Source organism: Phascolarctos cinereus, unplaced genomic scaffold, assembly GCF_003287225.1.
Source record: "Phascolarctos cinereus isolate Bilbo 61053 unplaced genomic scaffold, phaCin_HiC Scaffold_5;HRSCAF=322, whole genome shotgun sequence".
Classification (NCBI taxonomy): domain Eukaryota; kingdom Metazoa; phylum Chordata; class Mammalia; order Diprotodontia; family Phascolarctidae; genus Phascolarctos; species Phascolarctos cinereus.
Window position 1 is genome coordinate 362475294 of NW_027555958.1, and position 16271 is coordinate 362491564.

The 16271-nt window shown below is 37.3% G+C and overlaps 2 protein-coding genes across 5 annotated transcripts in view; one reads left to right on the plus strand and one right to left on the minus strand.

Moving 5' to 3' along the window:
• SPATA17 (spermatogenesis associated 17) overlaps positions 1 to 1711 on the minus strand; it is a 272232-nt gene extending 270521 nt beyond the window's left edge. Inside the window, 1 exon segment of the mRNA XM_020982260.2 lies at positions 1420 to 1711. Coding sequence (XP_020837919.1) covers positions 1420 to 1487 — 68 coding nt within the window. The 5' untranslated portion in view covers positions 1488 to 1711.
• Positions 1712 to 1784: 73 nt separating this feature from the next.
• Positions 1785 to 16271, plus strand: part of GPATCH2 (G-patch domain containing 2) — a 270988-nt gene continuing 256501 nt past the window's right edge. For 2 of the 4 annotated variants that reach the window (XM_020982256.2, XM_078156310.1), the window contains exon 1: positions 1786 to 1973. In XM_020982256.2, the coding sequence (XP_020837915.1) occupies positions 1918 to 1973 (56 nt within the window). In that variant the 5' untranslated portion in view covers positions 1786 to 1917. Of the gene's footprint in view, positions 1974 to 4133; positions 4177 to 16271 lie in introns of all 4 variants that reach the window. The other 2 variants (XM_020982257.2, XM_020982259.2) reach the window with 2 other exon arrangements.

Consider the following 16271-nt stretch of genomic DNA (forward strand, 5'->3'; position numbering starts at 1 on the left):
TGGGGGGAAGCATATGAATGAAGATAAGCTTTTTGAGAGCTTGGTCAGCAAAAGGGAAAAGGAGTGAGGAATAGCAGAAAACAATGGATTTAGAATCAAAAGTTCTGGGATTATAGGATTTAGAACTGGAAGGGGCTTTAGAGCATATCTAGTCCAATTCTCTCATTTTACTGATGAGGAAACTGATGCCAATGAAGTTCAGTGACTTGAACAAAGTCATACAGGTATTAAGTAATAGATCAAGGATTTGAACTTAAGTCCTTTGATTTCAAACCCAATGACCTCACGACTGGATTTGAATCCTGGCTCCAAATTTTAATAGCTCTGCAATAATGGGCAAATGATTTAACTTTTCTAAGTCTCAGTTTTCTCATCTAAAAAAAATGGGGATAACATTATACTATTTACCTCACAGGACTGTGAGTCAAATACTATGTAAATGCAAGGTTCTGTACATATTTTGAAGTTCTCCTAATCTACAACAGTGGGCATAGTTGCCTGTCATAAGTGTAAATTTTTAAACTTACTGAAAGTTATAATACTTCTATTTCTGGCTCTTAACTCCTACCATTGTTTATGTGTTTTTAAAACTCAGTCACTTAAACTAGGTACAGTAGTGTAAGTAAACATCTGTATGACATAATTTTAGGAGTTCATTAAGATCCTACTGCCCCCAAATATCTCCTCCTGGCTTAAAAGTTCATACTTTTAAAAAAAAAAAGTCTGGCTTAAAATTGATGTAATTAAAATCAATTCTTTTGGTTAGACAACAAAGATGGAACATTTGCCTTCTCCCCCTAACAATTAAAATGTATATTAATTGTGAGGAGCTGGGGATCTTGGAGGAGGAGGCAGTGTCCTCCTATAGACCTCTCCTATGAACACGTCTACTGATAAGACTGGCTCTGCTGGTCTCACTTTGAAAGGCACAGAAGGAATGTCTCGAATTCCCATTATCCTCTGTCCCTGGGAACGGACTAAAAATAGAACAGAAAGTTCCAATCAGGATGCCCTCATTGGTAATAAATAGGCTAGTCCCGAATGACTGAGGAACTGTGAGATCCAGGAAGGGCAAAATCGAGGCTACAGTGGTGCCAGAAATGGCTGGTGCTTGTAGGAAAGAGTTCATGAAAATGGGGGCGCTGATGAGGCAGAAGACAAACCACTATTTTGCTTGGGAAGGCTGTCATTCAAAGGGTGCACATGTGATTCAGGGTCTTCCAGACCCCGGCCTCTTCCTTTAAACCTCGTTCTTAAAGTTATAAAGGCTCCACTAACTCTAGAAGGTAGGAAATGGGGGGGGGGGGTGGAAGGGGGAGGGGTCGGTCATAGTTATTGCTTTAGGTTTAGGCATTGGTTTCAGGAAGCTCCAATATCTGGCTGGAAACAACCTGGCTAAGTTTCTCGTCGGTGCCTTACCTGTTCCTATAGTAGTACTGGCTTTCAATGAACTGGAGCCGATTTTGCAGAGTGACTAGAGTAGCCATGGCCTTCCCCGCCCCCTTGGCGCCCAACTGATGTTACTCTCTGTCCCCATAGCAACTGGATCATACCATATCCTTCCATCAAGAAGGGCGAGCTCCCTCTCCCACCCTCCTCTGTCTCAAACTTTGTACCCCACAGAAACGGCCTAAAGGCTTGAATTATGACTCTGATTTAATCCCTCAGCCTGTCAGGCTCTACAACTGCAGATGAAGATTTTTAGGGGCGTTTGACCCCCCGCGAGGGGGGAGGATGCTACTTAGTCTCGTCTGGCTTCCGTTTTCCGCTAGCCCGCCGCTTCCGGAGTCCCCTCTCAAAATGCTACTCCGCGGCCGAAGAGTCCCTTCAGGTACAGGAGCCGGAGCCCAAACCTGAGCTGGAGCCTCAGCCTCCCCTCGGGCCTGAGCCTCGGGGCCCGGCTCCCGGGTGTCGTTAATGTTCGGGGCGGCCTGGAGCCAACCGATCGGAGCTCGAGCCACGGCGAAACGCTGGTGAGGCTGGCGGGCCCGGGGACAGGGGAGAGGCAGAGAGAGAGGACTGGAGGGACTGACGGTGACCCGAGGCCGCAGAGGGAAGGAGGGGAAGGGAGCGCCCAGGTGGGAGTGACAGGCTCTGGAGGTGATGATGCCCTGTGAGGAGGAGGTGAAGGAGGAGAATGAGCTCTCCGAAGATATTGGCCTTTGGCTTCCCTTTCCCCTCCTGAGGTGGAAGGAAGTTTGAGGAAGATGAGACCGTACTTGGAGGAGGGCACGGGGATGAGCAGGACGCTCGTGTCTCACCAAGGGATACTTGTTGATTGCTTGAGTTACATGTTTGAGGGATTTGAGGACGAGTCTTGGAGAGGTTCCTCCCTCTGCAGTTGACGAATGGGGACTTGTGTTTTTAGATCCCCACCTCTACTCTCATACAAATAACACTAAGTACGAAATCCTCCTAGAATCATAGAAATGTAGAGCTTGAAGGAACCCTAGAGATTACTTCGTTTTCTGAGACAGCAAGCATTTATTAAACATTTAATACATGGTAGGCACTGTGCTAAGCTTTGTGGAGGAAGGAGGTACCAAAAAAAGTTAAAAAACAAAAACAAAAACGTGGTCCCTGTCTTCTAGGAGCTCACATGGGGAGAGACAATATGTAAATAACTCTGTTCACACTGTCAATTCATAAACATTTGTTAAGGGCCTGTTATGTGCCAAGCACTGTGCTGAGTCCTGGGGATGCAAAAAGAGGCCCTGGAGCTTGCAAGTCTAATGTGGGAAACAACATGTAAATAATTCTGTTCACACAATCAAACATTTGTTAAATGCCATCTACCTCCTAGTCCTGGTGCTAAACACAGGATATACAAAAAGAGGCAAAAGGCCATCCCTGTCATGAGCTTGCAGTCCAGTGGGGGAACCAACATGTAAATAATTCCATTCACACAGTCAGCCAATAAACATTTTTTAAATATTTGCTTTGTGCCAGTCACTGTGCTGGGGATACAAAAAGAGGCAAAAGACAGTTCCTGTTCTCTAGGAGCTTATAATCACCTGTACACTAGCCACTGTATCACCTATCTGCCTAAAGTTAAGAATCAAAACAGTCCCTTCTGTCAATGAATTCACATTCTACTTAGGAGAGACAACACACAAAAGTGATGTCCAAAGAAGTTATGCCTTGGCCAACTCCTTAGTGGCACAGCCACTTCCTAGCTACAGCATGTCCTCTTTTCTCCCAGCCCAGTGCCCTTCCTACTACATGTTGCTGCCTCCCTGTATAATTTCAGAATTTGTATTCCAGGCTCTTAAAGTGAGCTTAATCTTTAAAAAAAAGTATATAGTTTAAATGAAAGGTAAAGACATTAGTTAATCTGGTCTTTCCCTCCGGATGAGATCTACCATTTATCTACCTGTATGACCCTTAGGCAAAGCAATTCATTTCTTCAATCTTCAGTTTCTTCATCTGTAAAATGAAAATTTGAGGGTAGGTGACCAGATTTTAGAAACCACTCTAAATAGTATTGTCCAGGGATAGATATAAACCCTATTTTATAGATAAGGAAACAAACTCCTAAAGATTAAAGAGACTGGCGCAAAGTTTTGCAGTGAGGTCAAATCATAGCTTAGAATAGAATCCAGATCTAATTCTTCCCTTTCTGAACTCCAGGTGTCAGAAGAAGTGCACTCAGTTTCTTTGTATGAAAAAATAAAACATCCAGTTCTTAATTGCTAAGATAATATAATGGAGATTTAAAGCTGGAAGGGATATTAGAAGTCATCTGGTCCATCCCATTGAAACCCAGAGACGTTAAATGAGTTATTTGCTAAAAGTCACAAAATGTCAGAACTGGGATTTGAACCTAGGACCTCTGACTTGAAAGCCAACTACCACTGTGTGGTGGTTAGTAAACAAATGTGGCCTTTGCATTCATAGAATTTGAGAGCTAGAACTAGACTTAGAGGTCATCTAGTTTAACTCCTTCATCAAAGTTAATATAATTGAAAAACATTTATTATTTACTGTGTGTTATGCATTGGCACAAGTGCTGGGGATAAAATAATAATACTAGCTAGTATTTATATATTGCTTTCAGGCTTTTTAAGTACTTTACAATTTTACCCTTATAACAACCCAATGAAGTAGGTGCTATTTTTATTTCCATTTTACAGATGAGGAAATTGAAGCTGAGGGAAGTTTCCCAGGGCCCAGCTAGTAAGTATCTGAAGCTGGAATTGTTGAGGTTTTAATAAATATTTAGAGTCAGATATTCCTAATTTAAGTCCCCATTCTAGCTACTGTACCACCCAGCTGCCTAAAATAAAGAATCAAAACAGTCCCTGCTTTTAAAAGAATTCACATTCTAATTAGGGGGAGACAACACACAAAGTGAGGTTCAAAGGCCTTGTGCCTTGGCCTGTTCCTTAGTAGCATAGCCACTAGACCTATATTCATTACTAGAACATGTCTTTTCTCCCAGCCTACACATTGTTTGCTGCTTCACTATATAATTTCAAAATGTATATTACAGGATCTTAAAGTGAGGTCAATCTTAGAAAAGGATTCCTTTGTGTTGGAGAGACAGCATGATGTTATAGAGTGCATAACTAGCCAGGAGACCTGGGTTCTGGTCCCCATTCTGCTATTTGACTGGTGTGACTTTGGGCACATTATTTAACATAGTTTCCCCACCTGTAAAATAAGAGAGTTTCCCTACATGATTTCTAAAGGTTTTTTTTTTTAGCTCAAAAATTCTGTGACTAGATATTTTGTTTGTAATTAGCCAGCTGCCCTTAGATAATAAAAAGATTGTTGACTTAGTCTTAGCAGAATTGATTTTCCAAAGGAGGACTAACTCAGGAGAAGTTAGCTTGTTTTGTTGTTGTCATGGCCAGTCACTTAGCCAGTTTAGGTTGGCTGACTCTAAAATCTGTTTTTTAGGTCAGTTTCAAAGTCTTGAGATTAAATATTCGTTAAAAAAGAAAACACAATAATCTGTGTGGTTTCCTTTATCAATGTAGAATAGGAGTTTCTTTTGTTGTATGCATCTGTGCAGTCTTGCAACTAGTTTAGTTATAGAATCCTTTTGCTTATTTCTTCCTCTCTCCTGCTATTAGTGATATAGAGCCTAATTATCTATTAGTCTTTGTTGTTTTTAAGCACATATTATAATAATATTGTTACAGTATATTTTTTTTATTTCTCTTCACCTAAATCATAAATACTAGCAAATGCTAGGTACTCAGACATTGTTAATAAATCCCTGCTGTCTCCTCTCCAAATCCCTTTGAAGAGAAAAGAAGACAACTCCTATCCTATTTTAGGGACGCATAAACTGATTTACAGAGAAGCTCTGATACACTCTCTCTCTCTCTCTTTCTCTCTTTCACATATACAGTATGATTTTATGACTTATCTTGTAGGATGTGTGTGTGGTCTACGTTTTGATCCAAAAATATATTGTCCTTTAAAAAAAGTTAGGCATTATAGATGCTTCTACTTTTTAAGAGAATGACCCCACCAAGTGTCCATTTTTTGTAAAAACCTCCCTTCTAATTTTAACCTACTTTTAAAATTAAGAACAGCAGGTAAAAGGAAAGCAACATTTAGAATTCAAGTTAATTTCTTAGAACTGTTTCCCTTAAGCATGTTTTAAGATTCTGATTTCCTGTTTGAGGATTTGAAAAGGTGTAATTTCCTTTAAAATATTAATTTGGGAGGAATATCAAACCTGGAATTTTATTGATAGGGGGAACTCTTGGTAAGAAAACTACTAGTGTAGATATCAGCATGTGCTCTTGGTGTCTTTATGAGTTGCATGAGACATTGAAAGATTAAGTGACTTACCCAAGACTTACCCACACTACCAGATTAAATTGTTAATGTTTCTGTACTTTAATATCTAAGTATGGAATATATTTTAGCATTTTAATTGTAACCTACTTGTGGAAGTCCTTGAATACGGGCCTAAGGAGTTTGAATCTTATCCTGTGGGATAGTAGGAAGTCAATTTTATGCATAATTATACTTTGGGGGAAGGAGAATGAAATGTTACCATGATCACCTGAAGGGAACTCATAGCTTGGTTAACTCCCTCCACCAAATGCAACAACTTACTTATGGTTTAGTAATTAAGTCCCAAGGAGTTGCCTTGAGGTACAACTGAAGTGACTTGCCAAGGATCAACTACTATTAATTGTTATAAGAAGAAGCAAAATTTGATCTAAGGTTTTATTCATTCCAAGGCCAGCACTATGGTTTGGTGTTTCTATCAGTTTTTTAATGAAGCATCAATCAAATTTAAATCAGAATTTCTGTATATGTAATCTTATTCCTTGTTTTAATTTTGATTTTCATTTTTAGTCATTTTTAAAATAAAGTTGTTGGGTTAGGTGTTTTTTAAATTTTTTTTGTCTCTTGGTTTTGTTTGAGAAATGCACCCTATTTTGAAAAGTTATTGTAACTTTTGGGAGGTCTTAGGCTATATTTTATTTATATTACTATCAGATTAGTACAAGTTGAGCTTTATTATTTACATTTCAAATTGTAAGGAAACTCAGCCATGGTACAGTTAACTTGTTTCACCAGAGTCTGTTAAGAACTTTTTCTCTTCCAAACTGACTCTTCCTGTTGACTTCTATATTGTTTTTTGTCACGGGCATCATTTTCCCAATTTTTTATTCTCACTGTGGCCTTTGATTTGTTCCTTCTCCCTTATTCTCCCTACCCAATCATGGCCTTTCAGTAGTAGTACTCTTAAGTCATTATGTGTATTAATAATGATGATGATGGTGATTGATGATGATAGCAGCTGCTGTTTATGTGATGCTTTAAAATTATCAGTGTTTTACGTATTTTATTTTATTTTATTCTTGCAACTAAACATCCTTTGAAGTAGATATTACAGGTAGCGTCATTCCTGTTATTAACCATAAATAAACTAAGATTCAGAGAAAAGAAGTAACTTCCACATAGTCTCATAGCCACTAAAAGTTAGAAACAGAATTTGAACTTAGGTCTTTGTTAACTATAAGTCAGGCTCACTTTCCACCATACCAGGATAGAGTGCTGAACTTGTAGTCAAAAAGGCCTGGGCTTGATTATACTACCCCTGTTACTAGCTTTGTAACAATGAGCAAGTCATTGAAATTCTCTATTCCTGGAGCAACTCTCTTAAGACATTAAGTTATAGACCAATTACTGTCTGTGTCCTGTAGTAGTAGAAATGGTTCCCAAAGTCCCACATCAAGGAAATCTCAGATCCTCGATGTATTGACAGGATATCAAAATTCCCTTCAATTGCCAAGAAACTATTCTTGGACCTCCTTAATTGTAATCATGATGCTTTAGATTACCGGGATAGCTTTTTTAAAGATTGCTTCACTCAAGTTATAATTAATTTCATCATATACCATCACTGCTAAAAATTAAAAGGAACTAATTGACTTCCCACTCTCCTATAGGACAAAATTTAAAGTCCTTAGTTATGCCTTTAAGTCTTTCCACAGGTTAGGACGCAAGCTGTATTTTCCATCTTATCTTTCATTATTTCTCAGCATGAATCCTTAGGGCCCACGGAGGCTGATGTCTTATTCACTTTACCCTAAATATACCTTACTCATTCATTCTCAATTCCACACTTTGTCATTTTGTTCCCCTTGTCTAAAAGCCTTCCTATGCCCTCTTCCCAGTCAATTTGTTTTTTTATAATTTTCCTTTTGTGTATGTCTTGTCTTGCCAATAGAATTCTATCTTCTATAAAGGAACTGCTTGTATCAAGGATTGTTTGTATCTTTAAGAATTCCTAATGGTACTGTTCACATAATAGGCATTTGATAAATTCTGTTCACTGACTATGTACTAGGTTGGGATATGATATTCTTTTAATAACATTTTACTTTGTAGCAAAATTGTAATTAAAAACCCATTTCTTATTTCTTTATTCAGTGCTCTAGACATTTCTAGAGTTAATACAAACTTGCAGACTGGCTTAGGTTGAAGAAAGAAATCTCAATATTCCTACTACCAGAAATCTAGTAAACTTTGAATAACTTAATTTCTTTTAGTTGTTTTTAGTTTGCAGGAGTTGGGAAGACCTGAATTCAAATTAGTCTTTGGACATTAGCAGTGTGATCTTGGGCAAGTTCTATCTTTTGCCTCAGTTTTCTCACTTGTAAAATTGGGATAAGAATAGCACCCACCTCCTATGGCTGTTGTGAGGTTCAAATAAGATAATATTTATAAAGTATTAGCACAATGCCTGGCACACAGAGCAGGTGCTGAATAATGCTTTTTTCCTTCTTTCCTTTTCTCTATTCTAAACATTCTCACTGTACCCTAAACATACCTTCCTTCCTTCTATTCTTCCTTCCTTCTTTCCTCTGGTTTATCATTGGCTGTATCCCTATTTGCTCTTCATTTTCCTAGATTAAAAATTGCCACTCATATTTCAAATTAGGTATACTCCATCCTTGTCCAGTACCCCATTGTTGCTGTCTTTTAAACTAGAATGCAAAAAATCTGAATCTTGGATATCAGATGCTATTTTTTTTAAAAAAAATGTTTTATTGATTCTCTTTGTTTCCCCAGTTTTCCATTTTCTGCAGCCTTTCACTACTCCCCTACTTGTAGCCTTAAGGCTTCTCAGAGGCTGATGTCCTATTCATTGTACCCTAAACATACTTTGGTTATTCTTAATTCTAGGCCTTTGTCTGGAAAGCCAAAGTAAAGCCTAGGTCTAACCCTCTACTGAGCAAACTCCAAGTAGCTCCCTAGAATCTATTATAAACTCATCTGTTTAAACCTCTTCACAACTTGACCCTTTCCTGTCTTTCCATTCTTCTTACACACATTGCTCCCCAGTAGAAACTTTGTGGTTCAGCCATACTTAATTACTTGCTATTCCTCCTTCACAGTATCTCATGTCTCTGTGCCTTTGCATTCTTCATCCCCCATGCCTTCCTCCCCTCCATTTCTTAGAACCCCTGGTTTTCTTTAAGACTTAATTCAAGTTACTTCAGCCTTTGGTCTCCACCAGCTGTTAATGCCTTTCTCTCTAAGGATCTACCTTCATTCTCTTCTGTATTAACATGTTGTTTGGTGGTGGTGGTCATTGTTGTTGACATTGAGTCATTTCAGTCCTGTCCAATTCTTCATGATTCCATTTGGGGTTTTCTTGGCAAAGATACTGGAGTGGTTTGCCTTTTCCTTCTAATTCTACAGATGAGGAACTGCGGCAAACAGGGTTAAGTGACTTGCCCAGGGTTACACAGCTAACAAGTATCTGAGACCAGATTTGAACCCAAGAAGTTGAGTCTTCCTGACTTTAGGGCAGGTGTTCTATTCACTGTACCACCCAGCTGCCCTGTATTAATGTGTGTGTGTGTGTGTGTGTGTGTGTGTGTGTGTGTGTGTACATATACATACGTATGTACATGTAATAGAACTTTATGTATGTTTTTATACACTCCCCTCCCTCCACCTTAGAATGTAACTCCATAAAAAAGGGATTTAAAAAAATTGTATTCCCCAATGCATAGTATCTGGTATATAGCAAATGTTGAATAAATGCTTATTGACTGATTGATTTCTGGATGCATTACTTCTTCAGCCCAGTTAGCTTGGGCAAAGATTAGTAAGCCCATCTTCTTGATTGTTCGTTTCCCAAATCTGACTTTCTTTCAAGATGTTCATCTTTGATAAGCAGCAATGACTTAAAACAAACAAAAAACCCCCCAACAAAAACCTATTTCCCTGTGGTCTTCATTTTTTTTTTAAGCCCAGCACTTCATACTGCTTAGAGTTACTTTCTAATGGTTTGCCACTACCATTTGTCTTCTTGTGAATCTCACGGGGCTGGGGAACCTGTGGCCTTGAAGCCACATATGGCCTTCTAGGTTCTTGGGTGTGGCCTTGTGACTGAGTCCAAGTTTTATAGAACAAATCCTTTTATTAAGGGGATTTGTTCTGTGATGTTTGGATTCAGTCAAAGGGCTGCATTTGAGGACCTGGAGGGCCACATGTGGCCTCAGAGCTGAAGATTCCCCACCCCTGCTGGAGAAGGGAGTAGTCACAAGGTTTGACAGGTCTTGGAGGAGATTGTCCAAGAAGTCCAGGATGCCCTAGAAATATAGCTGACCTTTCTGTTATTAATTTCAGAGCATTCAGATTGATTATCTGTCTATTGAAGAAATGAACTATTTACTTATCTTTTCCTACCTCTTTGCTTAGCATTTAGCAGGGTTCATATTAATACTTAAATTGAATTCATATTAATTTTAGTATTTTGATTTTTCTAATCATGGTTTTTTTGTATTATTTCATAGCCAATAGTTGTTTTTCCCCCCCTTAAGCAGCTACCAAATGAAATTAGATTTGTTCAGTTATTAATTTATGGAATAGGGAGAGCTAAATTATACTGCGTTTTACTTTGGCCTGAGCAATTCATTTGAATTTGAGGTTTATTGAACATAGTTGGTATTTTGCTGTTTCCACTATGCAGCTGCCTCTTCTGGCCATAACTTTCAGTTCTGTTCTATCAGGTGTCAGGGGGCATCCATTTAAAATGAGTTTGATCTTGATAGCATTTGTCATGCTGTTGGCACTTTTCCCATATGGGCACTTAGATAACAGTAATCACCAAAGACCATCAAAAATACCTTGTCCATATTACAAGCTTTCCGAGATTGGAATTAATGGGTACCTAGAAATTGTTTGATAACTGACAAGAATTTATAAAGCTTTCAGACCCAAATGCTAAATAATTTACAAGCTGAAAGTGACTTAAGTGTAGTCTAAGGGGAAAAAAAATTCATATCAGTTTAAATTAAATCTTTTTTTTTAATTGTCTCATGGGCCTCATAAGTTATGTAGTCAAATTGTTTCACTTTACAGATGAGGAAACTGAGGTCAAGAGGTCAAATGATTTGCCCATGGTCACATAAGTCGTAAGTAGTAGATCAGGAAGGAAGGAAAGAGAAAGAAAATTCTGCTTTTCAAGTTTCAATCACAAATGGCTTTGACTTTTCCAAATTTATGATATCTCCAAGAGGAATTGCATAACAAATTAAAGTAGGATAATTGAGTCTTGTGATCCAATTGTGCACTTGCTAACTTGAAGAAGATCGGATAATTTAGTGAGCTTTTCTATGGTACTTATTGAGAAAATTAGAGATATTGGTAGGATTTAATATTTGATAAACTTAGCATGCGTTTTGCTCCCCAGATAAGTAATTAGTTTTGTTTTTTGTGTTTTTCTTTTCTTCTCAAAACATAGTTTCTCTTTTCTGTAATATCTATGTTAATTGGAGATGGGAAAAACAGAATTGCAATGTGATGACAATTTGTGATGGTGCTGCTTGCTATTTTAGGGATAAAATAATGTTTTAAAATGTCAGCTAAACTCTAAATTTTATTTTATTATTTTTTAAAATTTTATTAATTTATTTTGATTTATCAACAATCACTTCCATATGCTTTTGAGCTGAAAATTTTTCTCCCCCTTCTTACCCCCCACTCTCCCCAAGACAGCACACAGTCTGATATAGGCTTTACATTTACATTCCCATTAAACATATTTTCACATTAATGAAGTTGTAAGTAAAAATTAAAACCAATAGGAGGAACCATCAGAAAGATGAAACAAAACTCAACAGAAGGTAAAAATAAGTGATAGCGAGTCGACTTCCATAGTTCTTTCTTTGGATGTGGACAGCATTTTACATCCAGAGGTCTCTGGAGATGTCTTAGATCCTGATGCTGAGAAGGGTTCAGTTTAACAATATTAGTCATCACATAACTTGGCTGTTATTGTGTACAAAGTCCTCTTGGTTCTGCTCACTTCACTCAGCATCAGACCATATAAGTCTTTCCAGGTTTTTCTGAAGTCAGCCTGTTCATCATTTCTTATAGCACAATAGTATTCCGTTACATTCATATGCCACAACTTGCTCAGCCATTCCCCAATTGATGGGCATCCTCTCAATTTCCAATTCTTTGCCACCACAAAAGAACTGCTATGAATATATTTGTACATGTGGGTCCTTTTCCCATTTGTTTGATCTCTTTGGGATATAGCCCTAGAAGTGCTATTGCTGGATCAAAGGTTGTGCACATTTTTGTAGCCCTTTGAGCACAGTTCCAAATTGTTCTCCAAAATGGTTAGATCATTTTACAACTCCACCAACAATGTATTAGTGTTCCAATTTTCCCACATCTTCTCCAACATTTATTATTTTCCTGTTTTGTCACGTTGGCCAATCTGATAGGTGTGATGTGTTACGTCAGAGTTGTTTTGATTTGCATTTCTCTAATCAATAATGATTTAGAGGATTTTTTCATATGACTATAGATGGCTTTAATTTCTTCATCTGAGAACTGTCTGTTCATATCCTTTGACCATTTATCAATTGGGGAATGGCTTGTGTTCTTATAAATTTGTCTTAATTCTCTATATATTTTAGAAATGAAGCCTTTATTGGAGAGACTGGTTGTAAAAGTTCTTTTCCAATTTTCTGCCTTCCTTCTAATCTTAGTTGCATTGGCTTTGTTTGTGCAAAAACTTTTCAAATTAATTTAATTGAAATTATCCATTTTGCTTTTCATAATGTTCTCTATCTCTTGTTTGGTCATGAATTCTTCTGTTCTTCATAAATCTGACAGGTAAACTATTCCTTGTTCTCCCAGTTTACTTCTGGTATCAGCCTTTATATCTAAGTCATGAACCCATTTTGACTTTATTTTGGTATATGGTGTGAGATTTGGGTCTATGCCTATGAACTCTAAATTTTAAACTAACATGCAAGGTTGTAGGCATAGTAGTGGGTAATCCATATGCTTTAGAGTAAAGGTTGGCAAATTATGGCTTGGGCTGTTTTTGTACAATTTGCAAACTAAGAGTGCTTTTGTATATTGAATTTTTACTGTTTTTAAAATTATAAAAACCATTCTTAGCTTGTGGGACTATGTAAAAATAGGGGGCAGCTTGCCCTGCCTTAGTTTGCTGACCCCCTAGCATCATTAAAATAATCTCCATCTATATTGTAGCCCTATTTAAAAGGCAATTAGTCCCTTTTGGATTGACTGTGTAATAAATATACCCTTTGCTTAATTTTGTTCCATAAAAATAGTGTTATAAAATTACAGTATATCATTATGTTTAGTTTTGAATTGATGCAAAGATCCAACTTCCCACTGAGATATGTTCATTGGAATTTTTCTTTACTCAATAATAATTCCTTGTGTTCTGATCAAATATCATTAGGTCAATTATGGAACTTCTGAAATAATTAGGTGGGTGGTTTTTTTTAGTGTTCACATTTAAGATTTTCTCAAATTAAACACTACTATTTCTCTTATATGAACCCTTATGTATTTGAATGAAAAAAAATTATTAGCAAGGAGCTTACCAGTACATTGGAGCTTGGCTTGTCTGCATAAATCTCTATATGGCAGTTATTCTGGAACATGATTTTTTGGGGGATTGGTGGGGGTGGATAGTGTCCAGATCTGTAATTTTTACAACTCCCAGGTTGTAAACTCTGTAAACTCATGCACATTGGCAGTTTGTCTGTGGTTTATAGTTTTAAGGAGCCATCTGAGGGCACTGAGAGAGCAGAGTGATTTGATTATGGTTACATAACACATATATGTCAGAGGCAGTAATTGAACTCAGGTTGTTCTGATTCCAAGGCTGGCCCTCTGTTTGCCAATCTTCTTTCTCTTAATTATAGAACAATAGATTGTATGACTAATGCCATGTTCATTGATTTATTAAGCATTTAGGAGGTCACTATGTGACCCAGCCTGTTTTAGACCTTGCATGTCTGAAGACAGAAGTGAAACAGCCAAACAAGATGGAGGCAGATAAGTAAATACAAATTATAAACAAACTAGTTTCTGGGGAAAGGAGGGGTCAGGGGAAGGGATATGCACCTGGAGAGTGATCCAGTACCTTCCATGGGGGAGCATGGATCAATGGAAAGAAGGCTGGCAGGCTGGAGGCAGAAGATCCAGGTTCAGATGTGGCCTCTGCTACTTACTATTCATCTGACCTTGGCCAAGTCGTTTAACTTTACTGGACCTTAATTTTCTCATTTGTAAAATGACTAGAATCAAAGACTGGAAATCAGGTCTACCACCTGTTTTTGTACAGCTGGCCACCTGTTTTTAATTTTTCAATACAATGAAAATTTTAACATGTGAAAAACCTTCTTAGTTGGGAGCTGTCCATAAATAGATGGCAACAGAGTTTGTTGACCCCTAGACTGGATATCTGAGGATGAGATTTTTCAATCTATGATCCTTTACTTTTAAGCCATTTATATAAACAATTCATAGGTGTAGATATAGGGGATGACACTTGAGCTGATACTTAAAAGAAGCTAGGAATTCTAAAAGAGGCTGAAGTGAGGACAGAGTACGTTCTAGTCTTAAAGGCATGAGAAGAGATGAAATGTCACATTTTTACAGGCACCTAGATGGATAGAGTCAGGAATAGAGTCAGTGTCCTAGAGTCAGGAAGATCTGAGTTTAAATCTTACCTTTAATATTTACTAACTATCTGACCTTGCACAAGTCACTTAATCTCTGCCTGCCTCAATTTTCTCACCTTTAAAATGGGTATAATAATAGCACCTACCTCAACAGAGTTGTTGTGAGGTTCAAATGAAATACTATTAGTAAAGCACTTAGGACAATGCCGTAATAGGTGCTATATAGTGATTATCATAATGAAGAAATAGCAAATAGGCAGTCTGATTTGTCTAGAGCATGAATTATAGAATCTTTCTTATTCTGTTAGATTTTTTTTGCTTATGATTATATTAGAAGAGAAATGAGTTCCCTTAGGAATTCTTTTTCTTCTGATGATTCACTGAAATTCTGTAGCCACATCTTCTAAAAGTAGAAACTCTGCTATTTCTTCCCTGTAACTGTCCTTTTTTTGTGAATATTATTTTAGCAAATTAATGTGTCCAAAAATATCTTTGAAAATGTTGAAACCTTAAAAATTTGGTACCAACTTCAATATACCCACCATAGTTATATTTGTTATGGTACTAAATATTAGACTAGCAGGATGTGGAACAGACGTGTAAAAAAAATAACATGAATTAATGAAACATTTGAAAATTATATACAAAATAATTCAAAATCAGGTAGAATTAACAGGGCCACTCGTGATGGTGAATGTGCCAGTACACATTGGCCTTTAGTTTTTTTTTTTAAAGATAAATCATCTTGTTGACTATAGTAGTCTGTTTATATACCACTGTAACCTCAATTTCTCTAGCAATAGGGTGCCTGTCCTATTGTTTCCATTTCCATTATTAATTGTGAAAGACATTTAACATATACTTTTTTTTAGTTTTTAAAAATTTTTTTAATTAATTTGTTTTAATTTATCAACAATCACTTCCATAAGCTTTTGAGTTTTAAATTTTTTCTCTCCCTCCCTCCCTATCTCCCTCCCCAAGACGGCGCACAATCTAATATAGGTTATACATATACATTCCTATTAAACATATTTTCACATTAGTGGTGTTGTGAGTAAGAATTAGAACTGATACGAGGAACCACCAGAAAGAGGAAACAAAACACAACGGAAGAAAAAAATAGCAAATAGTATGCTTTGATCTGCATTCAAATTCCATAGTTCTTTCTTTGGATGTGGATAGCATTTTCCATTATGAGGCTTTTGGAGATGTCTTAGATCTTTGTATTGCTGAGAAGGGTTAAGTCTATCAAAGTCATTCATCACTCAGTGTGACTGTTACTGTGTACAACATTCTTCTGGTTCTGCTCACTTCACTCAGCATCAAACCATACAAGTCTTTCTAGGTTATCTGAAGTCTGCCTGTTCATCATTTCTTATAGCACAATAGTATTCTATTACATTCATATATCACATTCACAATTATGATTACTGTCTGTGCCTTTCTCTCCATCCTCCCCTCCCCTTGTTTATGCTTTTTTTTCTCTTTTCTCCTTTTCCTTCCTCACTAATGTTTTGCTCTTGACTACCACCTCCCTCAGTCCCACCTCCCTTCTGTTAACCTTCTCCCTTTTCTTTCCCCTTTTCCTTCCTACTGCCTATAGGGTATGTTAGATTTCTATGCCTAACTGATAAAGTTATTCCCTTCTTGAGCCAAACCTGATGAGAATAAGGTTCAAACAATGCTTATCTTCCTCCCTTCTTTCCTTCTGCTATAATAGGTTTTTGTGTCTTTTCTGTAATATAATTTACCCTTGTATGTCCTCCTCCTTTCTCAGTACATTTTTCTTAGATCAAACTAATCCACTTACTTGGATCC